Below are 9,967 nucleotides of genomic sequence, written 5' to 3'. Positions count from 1 at the left end.
TCTCCGTGGTATCTGAACACGCTGTAACATCGAGATTATAGACACTAACGCGCATAATTGCGCGTCATTTATTCTCTGGTATCTTAGTAGTGTGTGAACTATAAAACATGCTGGTAATCATCACTTTTATTGCAGTTGTTTACTCTAAAAGCATTGCAGATAACATCATTTATTTTGGGCAGGCAGTTATGAAATAACTGGCTGAGAGGTGACACGAGAGGCTCAGCTGTGCTCCAGGACACACACTCACACACACACACTCACAAAGTTTTTAAAAAGTAAAGTTATACAGGGAAGGTTTCAAAATACTATGTTCTCCTTAATATAAGCTACTTTAATCGTGCATCTCATTCTGGTAAACAGTGCCATCTAGGGACCTCCAGGATGCTGTCACAAGCTCCTGTGACACCACAGCACCACTGGTGGTGTCACACACTCGGCTGTCTTAAAGAAAAAAGAGGTCACAGTGATCATCCTAAAAGGCATTACATTTAATAAATAGATCAGCTGGCTCTTCTCACATATCAGCTTTATCAACAGAAGTCAAGACCTTTTGAACGCCAGGTTCCAATTCTTCATCATCAACAATTGCTTCTTTTTTTTTGGTACACAGTCTGAAAAACCTCTTTTCTTAGGATCTTGACTTTACATTCTCTTTGTCCACAATCAAATCTGTCAAAAGGTCCTGAGAATTAGCAATCAACAGTAACACACTAAAACAGTGAACAACACAAAAAACAAAACGAAAAAACAAAAACAAAACAAGGTGGGTGAGATGATAAAGGTGGCTCTCCTTCACACTAAAAGTATGCAATTTACAAAAATATCGCCTGAGTCACTTCAACATTTATATACTAGGTTGGTTCTTCACTCTGTGTAAACATGGACTGGCTGATAATTCTACTCAATGAGCCATTTAAGTTCACAGATAGATTACTGATAATAAATCAGAAAAGCAGAGAGACGAGCAGAAGCGAAATAAATAATTACAGTTTGGCTGCCGTGTGTGGCAGACACGTTGGTCTGTCATGTTACTCTGTGATCAGGTTTTTAACACTGATTGAAATATCTCCAGTCAGTCTCTCTCCATTGAGGTCAGTCGTCTGTTTCGCAGTACATCTTCAGTAGTCAGTTGGGAGGGGGAGGGGGTTAGCGCTGGTAGTGTGGTACAGCGATTTGCTGGCGGTGGTGCAGTGCCAGTCAAAAGTTTGGATACACCCCAAACTTTTGGCTGGTGCTGTAGCTGCTGTGATGAGGAGGATAGAGGAGGTCCGGGGTCTGAGGAGCCAGGCCGGTGCACAGAGGTTCGTGGCTGCTCAGCACAGACGACAGATACTTGGCCTCCTCTGTCAGCTGCTTCACCTCCTTCCTCAGGGCGGCATTTTCCTTCTCCAGGTTCTCACTCTCCTGGAAACATGAAGGGAGGGGATGTTAGAGCAGAGCTGCTTTATTTACTATAAAAGTGCGTGCTTTTTGTGTGAGGTTAAGTTGGACAGCATAAAGGTGATGGGCTTTACTACTTGTTCATGAAAAAGCCACAACCACATATCCTGCTTCCGCGCTGGTGTTTTTGCATGTTTTAGTGCACGGTATATTTTAACCCCAAACATTTCAAAAGGATAATGCAGGCCATTTTTAATAGTCCATGTATGAATGTGCTGGATGGTTTGTCTACCATTCGATGTAGAACAGAAGAGCGCAACAGCTTTGCAGAATCATTGTCCACAGTGGATGGCCTGACTTTAAATCTAAGCCACGATTAGATTGTCATTAAACTGACATACTTTCATACATGCTCAGTTTAGGGAAATTGAATAAGCTTATTGATTCCCTTAGGCCAAGGGTGTCAAACCCAAGGCCCAAGGGCCAGAATCAGCCCAGCAAAGACTGCAATCCGGCCCACTGGACAGCTTTGGAAAATGTTAAGGAGGGCATACATTTTTAAACTTTTAATCCTTTTTTTAATAGGTTTTACACCTTTTTCTGCTTACAAAGACCTCCCCACTGCGACTCAAATTACACCAAAGTAGTTAAATAATAAATAAATAAATGGTAGAAAAGTTCCTGTTTGTCACTGTTTATTGTAGAAATTACAGTTCTTAAAAAAATGTTTTTGAAAATCCAGTCACAAACACAAATATAAATATTGGATAGTCTGGGCAGTGAGCCCAGAACTATTTCTGTAACTTTACACATTTATCACATAGTGTGCTGTTAAAATTACACTTCTTTATCTATATTTAAGATATCTCAGGGATTAAATGTGTAGTTAAATGTCTTCCCACTAACAGAGAGGGTTAAGATCACAGTGATGCCTTATGCCATCATCAGGTCAGAGTTGGAATTTGTTTAATTCTTTTCTTTATGATCAACTTTTATGTTAAGAAATGATGCCTGGATTAAATATGGTGAGTAGTTGAATCATTAAACTATTTCAACCTTTCAACACAAAGACTGCGAGCACAGTGAAGCAACGAGTCCACAGTTCAAGTAGGAAAACAATTTTATATTATAAAAAATGCTAAAACTGTGGCATCCCTGCCTGTTTCAGTGATCATTTGTAATGGGCCAGTCAGTAAAAGTGTAAAAGTAAAAGCATGTTGTTGCCACTTGAGATAAAGTTGTCTCTGTTTCAGTACTGAAATGAATAGCTTTGGTTACTTAGGAGTTAGTAAAACATGAAATATCTACAACATCTACATTGCTTTGTTCTAAAAGTAGAAATATTGGTGGCAACACTGCAAAAAGGAGAAGGAAAATAGACAAAAATACACATTACCCTGTTACATTGCCCTGCAACTATTGATTGAAACTGTGTGCAACTTGCACCACAGTGTGAAAAGGTACATTTCTGACATTTTTGGGTGCCACATTTTCCAAAACAAGTGGAAAGAAGGTGTCTTTCTAACCGATGATCAGTTTTTAGCAAGTAGAGCAAAAGGTACGTCACTGCTTGATACTTTTTTCTCTCTTTCTTTTCATTCGTTCTTTTTTTTCACCTTTGTGTGGGAATTGTAGGAGAGAAATCTTCCACTTGGTTAATTAAAAGGTCATCTCACCATGGCCAAAAGATCACAAAGCTGAGCTGTGAGTCCTTACTGTCACAGAACCCTTGGGCAAACCCCTGTACTTGCGTCACTTAGCCAAATACGGCCCACTGCTATCAGTGTTTTACAAGAAGTGACTGCCTTTTTCTCCCCTCCTGCCCACGACATGTAGCACTCGAGCTCATTTACAAAGAAGAAAAAAATACTACTGAAGAAACAGGAAATAAGCCACAGTGTCAAAGAGAGGGAAAATTCACCTTCCTGTTTATCTAGCGAGACGATGAAAGTAAAACCACAGGCTATATTCTGTGTGACTGACGGGTTTAAAGAGATTGATAATGTGTACCGTACTTCACAGGAAGGATTCTCACATATTCAAATCAGCTACACTGGATCTACTACAGCCTACGGTGTGGCTTTTTTTGAAGGTCAAAAATCTCTTCTGCTCGTCTGATAAAGTTCACTGAAACAGCTGCTCTTGACACATTACTGTGAAAGAGCTCAGTGCCGCACGCATCTTCTTTTCTTGAACGAGGAAGTCACATGGCGAGTGGTTACGTGATCAGTGTTTTGAAATATAGGTTGATGTAAGAAATGACACCTTGTTGAGCTAGTGGAAGTGTTCAATGGGTCACTGGTTGCTTTTAACATAACAGAGCATCCAGCTGCGCATCCAGCAGAAATGTGCTGACTACCCACTCTAACGTTAAAAAGAAAAAGAACTATAAAAGATCAAACAAATAAAGCGGTGAACAAAAGGAGTCGAGCGTGAACGCACTCCTGTCGTCATACACTGTGCTGCAGTCTCTGATGCTCGTTTCTGCTGTGAAAAGGGAGTGATTGCCCACACGTGCTAATTTATTCCTTAAGCTTCTGAAAACACACCGAACAGCGTCCAAGTGTCCAGCCCAACAGAAGCCATGACACATCGCCACATGGTCAGGTAGCATTTTGTAAATATAGTACAAATCCACTCCCAGAGGCTTCAAAGAGCTGCACGGACACTTAGAAAGCGCTGCAGTCTGTTGCAGTACTCAAAATTTCTTTCCATTTGTGCTATGGAGTTACACTGGAGGTTGAACAGTTGGCAGGGCATTGCATAGCAAAAAACACCCCTGATGCTTTCATCATTATTCACAGAGATAGGCTGAATTAGCAGCTCTGACATACAAGGAGTGTTAAGTTTATCCAGTCAATCTGCAGTTATTGATTTGAAACCAGCATGGCAGACTTGTTTTCAGCATGTCCTGCTGAGACATCTGTTCGCGTTGTGTTGCTTTGAGGGTGTTAAGTGTGGTGGAAGGTGTCCTTACCAAGTGAAGGCTGTCAGCTTTTTGAGTTTGCCTCAACCTGCTCTTCTGGGCAGCGATTCGATTCTTCTCGCGGCGCATCACCTTCTTTGGGTCGTCTGAGCTCTGAAACAAAACAGCAGGCCCTCAGTTAGTGTGTTTGTGCAAATGACACAGAGGCCACCAGACGTCTCCTGAGCCTGAAAGAGTGAATCTGCGAGAAGCTCGGTGAATAGTTTGTGCTGGACGCTCTAGCCGGGGTGTGAAAATGATAGTTCAGGGAAGACTTGCCTAACATCACACCTAATGTGCAAGGGCAGGGTCGGGGAGTGGCTGAGTCATCGGTTAGCTATAACGCACACCCTGTTTCATGTCCTGAACACTCGATTTTCTTGGTATCATAATAACTAATCAATTTCAAAATGCTGAGTCGGTTGGACATCAAAGAGATAAGAAATGTAGTATCTAACCTCGTCTGAACGTCTGTTAGCACCTCTCTGAAAATCCCCCAGACAACCAGCGTTGCTCACAGAAATAACTGAATTTAGATGATCAAAGTTATTTCCATGCCTTGTAGCGTTAATACGTCGCTTGAGCGCTCTATTTCCAGAACAGGTTTGAGCAATAGTGAACACTAGAGACTGACACATGTGAAACCAGCCAGCACCGAGGGTAATGGACAGCTTCTCCCATGCACAGAAATGCACAGTACATACTGTATTTAACACGATGTCTGTTCCCAACAGCTCTCAGCTCTCATTCGCAGTTTGAGGACTTGCAAAAACAATGGAGTCCCACTACTTGGGCAAAGTGGTGCTGAGTTTTTTTCTTTTTTTTGCAATTCACAAAAGCCTACACTTGCAGCGAGTCATGCTTCCAGCCCATGTGTGCATGTGAGACACTCTGAGAAACTGTGAAAAGAGCCAGCAGAGACAGGATGGGTGTCTCTAGTGGTGGCCTTGGTTGCTGCCCACAAAAATATGCATGAAAGAATGCAGCCAATCAAAGGTGCGTGTTTAAAACATACCCACACGAGTACATCCAGAGATGTTAAACTAAAATCGCTCCGACAAAACCGGGCACATCCTCGTAAAAGTAAACGAACCATGCACACTTACCTGTCTGCTTCCAGGTGATGGGGACTTGTAACTTGTGTCATTGCTGTCAGAGCCCTGCGCCATAGCCGACTGTAGCGACTGAAACTTTGTGTCTTTGTCCACTTCTGCTTTGTGTTTTTGAGTGTGTGTGATCTGGTGAAGTGTGTGTCTGTCTGTGTGTGTGTGAAAGAGAGAGAGACAGAACGAGAGAGTGAGAGCCTTTGTAGCCGTACGAGCGCTAAGAAGAACTTGGCTTACCACGAGCACTGAGTCGCTTTCTTCCCTCTTTTCTTTTCTTCTCTGTCCCTCCTCCCTCGCTCTCTCTTTCTCTCTCTCTCTCTTACTCTCTTACTCTCTCTCTCTCTCTCTCTCTCTCTCTCTCTCTCTCTCTCTGATACTAGCTGTCTACCTAATTAGACGTACTGATGTAGTTTCTGGTAAGTTGCACTAGACTGGAAGTCACATGTCTGTTGGAAAGTTAAGGCGAGCAAGGCAATTGTGTAAAGTCCAAAAAAATAACACAACCAGAGCTTAACTCACTCCTTGAATACATTATCAGTGGATGCTCACAGCCTCACAAATGAATTACCCAGTTTGACAGAACTAAAAACTTGTTTGTTTGGAAGCAGCACAATTGTCAGGTTATCACAAAAATAACACATTAATCTTTACACAAGTGTGATTATGTCTGGGTAGTGGGGATGTGTGTGTTTGTGTGTGTGTGTGTGTGGGGGGGGGGGGGTGCACATGTGTGTTAAGCTGGCATTATGGGCTTCCTCTTTTTTTCTTTCTTTTTTCTTCTTATTTCTTTTTGTTTAGCTGTCACAGATATGAAGTTTCGACTTAGTCCTCAAGAGACTGCATCCCAAAACTCCACATGGATGACTGGGCTGTGAGTATTTACACATGGTTCATGGTAATTTCCAGAACTGTGCAGCACTTGCTGGCTTGCGGCTCACCAGCTGCGAAATAGGTAAGGTGATGTCAAGTGTACTGGCAATGAGAAATGCCCAAGGGGCTCCCCAATGCCCCACTCAGAATTCTCTCACAGCCTTTTACTCTAAACGAAGATGTTTATGTGCAAAGAGTGGGGGATCTTTGAGAAAATGTACAATTTGAGGAGGGGGAACATACTGGAAGTAATGTTTTTTTACTCACACTATTACTGTAATAGAAAAGAAAAAAAAATCACACACGCTTTTGTTTAAGTGTCCAACGCAATCCATTTAAAACTGAGCTTTTGGCTCATTTAAGGCATGCGGTGCCCTTTACTCGTTAGTCCTTTTCTTGTTTGCCCCCATCACGAGACAGCATTTGGTCGTGCAAGAACAAGATTTTCTTGTGAGAAGAAGGAAAAAAAAAAAGGAGGAAAAAAAAGAGAATCAGGACTAAAACAGCTTTGCTTGGCAGAACAGTCCTCCCACACAAAAACATGTTCCACCATCACAGGAATTTTGAAGAGCTTGGGCAAGGGCAGACATTTCTAATACTTGGCATTTAACGCTGTCCAAAAGAGTTGAGGCTGCAAAAGAGAGAGAGAGAAAGAGAGAAAGGAGGAAAGCTGCTTTGTCAAATTAGGCTTAAACCAGGGTGAACACATATTAGTTTAAAGATCGTTTTTCACAGCCCGAACCCTCAACGACCCACTGTTGCTGGGAGTGTAGGGATGCTCAGAACCACCCCCAAATCCCGCCGTATCAATTTTTAAACATTGAGTGAATGATTTAAAAAATGTGTAAAAGCTTTTGAAATATCTTTATAACTGTTGTTTGTATGTCTTGCACTAATTCTGCTGCTCGGTGAGGCTCACAGAAGTAGCAGAAGGCTTGATGGCGCCTGTATTAAACTCAAGCTTTGCACTTGATCACATAACATCCAGTGTGAGTAAGAGTTCGTAAAAAAGAAAAAGAAAGAAAGAAAAGTGACAGCTCGTAAGGACAGTTTTGATGAATTTTAATTACTGCTCTAAACAATACTCCCTCCTCTTCATCGGGACTCCCTTACTTGGAAAAACCCCAGACAGGCCATTTATTTCAAATGCAAACTGCGATACCCTCATTTGTGGTCTACCTTCCTTGGAAATGACCGTGGGAGGTTTCTAATAATCACGAAATACATGTAAGGGATAATTAGGCAAACGACAAACGTGACAAATAACGGTTAAATATTTAATTTAGAATAAAGGCCGATTATGAGTCATTTCAGTGAATGTGTCAAGTCCAGTTTGAGAGAAATATTGCTCTTATTTTCTTGTTCTTTGGCCCACTCTTTCTGAGTTTTACTGTTATGCAGGCGTGAATTGTATCAGCCACTCGTTGTTTACTTACTTAGTAACTTTTTCGACATTTGAAAAGTAAAGGGCTAAAAACAAGTGAGTTTTGTACTGGATTTCTGTTATGTTACAAGGATTTGAGTTTCAAACATATTCCACCCGTTTGCCATGAAAAAATAAAAAAAACATGGCGATAATACTGCATATACTTGAGGCTGTTCTTTGTTTCGAAAAGACTGAACTATGTAATATTGTATTTTTTTGAAGGGGTGGAAGGGTAGGGCAGTTGTTTTAGGTCATTCGAGACATGAGTCAGTCTTATAAATCAAGAACTGCCCAAATATTGTAATTTTCCATCTGTCATAACTACTGTGCAATACAAGTGAAATCATAAAATGAGGCGATCACTTCCTCCTGCTGGGAACTGACACCAAGGACTGTCAGTCGCTGTTGTTTTAAATGAAAGACGTGTGGACAACAATACTGTCAGTTAAGGTAGGTATTAAAAAAAGAAGAAGAAAAAAATAACAATTTGTTCTTCTATTTCCATCACTGTCACTCATCGTTATTTTTAATTAACTTAATTTGTTGAACAGTTCTTTAACTGGAATCGTCTCACATGGATTTGTTGCAGTACTGATATTTGCGGCTAACCTCCAGGTGGAGGTGGTGTAGGACAGGCAGAGCAGCTTGTTTGTGAGATAAAAGAAAGGCTGATGAAACTCATGAATGATGGAAAATGATGTGTAATGATGGTTTTTGTCGTGTGAGTGGTTTAAAAAGACCGGGTTTTGCTATCTTGCTCAGGCTGACGCTGCTTGTGTGATGTCATCGGCACCCCGCAGAGAAGAAAAAACAAAAGGGTAAAACAGTCGCAACATCCAAGTCATTAATTTGTTTGTGTGCTGATCTCATTGAGAGTCCATGTTTTATTCAAATACAACAAATACAGCTGAAAACGAAATATTTAAAATGAAGCTCAAAGGCCACACCGCGCCCGCATAGGAGATTTCAGAGGCTCGCTGGGCTTTTGATGTGTTAAAGGTTTAAAGTGTCCCTCTCCTAACAAATGAGCACAACTGGAAGTTGACATAAATGTCAAACAAGCTGTTTGTCCCTCATGGGAAGATTTCTGGTCAGGTAAAAGTCAGGGAACTTACTTGCGTGCGTGTATGTGTGTGTTATGCCAAGGTATGTGGGTTGTGCCCATGAAGATTATGCCAAATCTTCTCTGTCAGTGGTGTTTAAATGTTATTTATAAGTAACTGTTATTTAGTGGAGTTGAAATGTTGAATGTTCAATGAGTGGGTTAAACCCTAAAGGGTAAGTAAAGTGCAGTTCACCAGACAGTGAGGGTTTTTTGTTCTGAAAAAAAAAAAAATGTTTGTGCGCTGACAGAAACAGAATAAAACACAATGAAGGCGTTTATAGAAAATGATTACTTAATTAATAATGACCCCAGAGCACTGATGAGACTCAGCACTAATGTTATCTGGTAGTTTATGAGGGAAGTCACCAAGCCCAGTTAAGAACAACTGTAAGGTGTCATCTAAGAACTTTTCAAGTGATCCTGAATCATCCATTACTTATGCTGCTGTAGGCTCATGCTACTGCAGGACTTAAAGTTTTGTCTTCTCTCTGATTTAGTCTGTCTCTCTATGCTTTCTTTGCTCTTTCCTCTCACCCTCCAGCTGGTCACAACAGATGGCTGTGGGTCCCTGACCCGGGTTCTGCTGGAGGTTTCTTCCTGTTCAAAGAAAGTTTTTCCTTCCCACTGTCGCCAAGTCCTTGCTAAAAGGTCATTTAAAAATTATTTGGCTTTTTCTCCACAATAAGGTGGGATCTACACCTTACAGTAGCAAGTGCTTTGATGCGACTGTTTGATTGTGATTTGGTAACTCAAGCATCTGAGATCTTTCTTAGGTTTTACACCTGATTTCAAGACTTTCTTTTGAACTTGTGATTAAAGGCTGCAAATCGCAGAATTGTGTACAAGTAATTTCATTTCTAGCGGACCCATTTTATGTTTCCTCAATTGAACAGATGTTCCAGACAAAAAGTTGTGAGAATAAATTTTCTACTTTGAGTTTGTCTCCACCTGTGGGCCAGCAGGAGTATTTAGGGTGGAGGCTGTAGTTGCCGCTGTGCTGCAGGTGGAGGTGGTATAGGACGAGCAGAGCAGCAGGTTTGTGAATGTTTTTGACGTAAATGAAAAAGACAAAGAAGTGCTGATGAGGCTGCTGTGTGAGGTAGAGACAGGTA

At 41.3% G+C, this 9,967-nt stretch overlaps 1 protein-coding gene across 1 annotated transcript; it reads right to left on the bottom strand.

Moving 5' to 3' along the window:
- Positions 1 to 111: 111 nt before the first annotated feature.
- Positions 112 to 5,718, bottom strand: batf (basic leucine zipper transcription factor, ATF-like). Its single transcript, XM_085431751.1, has 3 exons — positions 5,455 to 5,718; positions 4,361 to 4,462; positions 112 to 1,407 (listed from the first exon to the last, which is right to left on the bottom strand). Exons 1-3 carry the CDS (start codon positions 5,515 to 5,517, stop codon positions 1,201 to 1,203), a joined length of 372 nt encoding a protein of 123 aa, XP_085287877.1. The 5' UTR covers positions 5,518 to 5,718; the 3' UTR covers positions 112 to 1,200.
- Positions 5,719 to 9,967: the final 4,249 nt, after the last annotated feature.

Source organism: Copadichromis virginalis, linkage group LG15 (assembly GCF_057382275.1).
Source record: "Copadichromis virginalis isolate Kocher_CV1m ecotype Utaka linkage group LG15, C_Virginalis_male_GT1.1, whole genome shotgun sequence".
In the NCBI taxonomy this organism is placed as follows: Eukaryota; Metazoa; Chordata; class Actinopteri; order Cichliformes; family Cichlidae; genus Copadichromis; species Copadichromis virginalis.
Note: the sequence above shows the minus strand (reverse complement) of the source record. Positions and strands in the feature narration are given on the sequence as shown.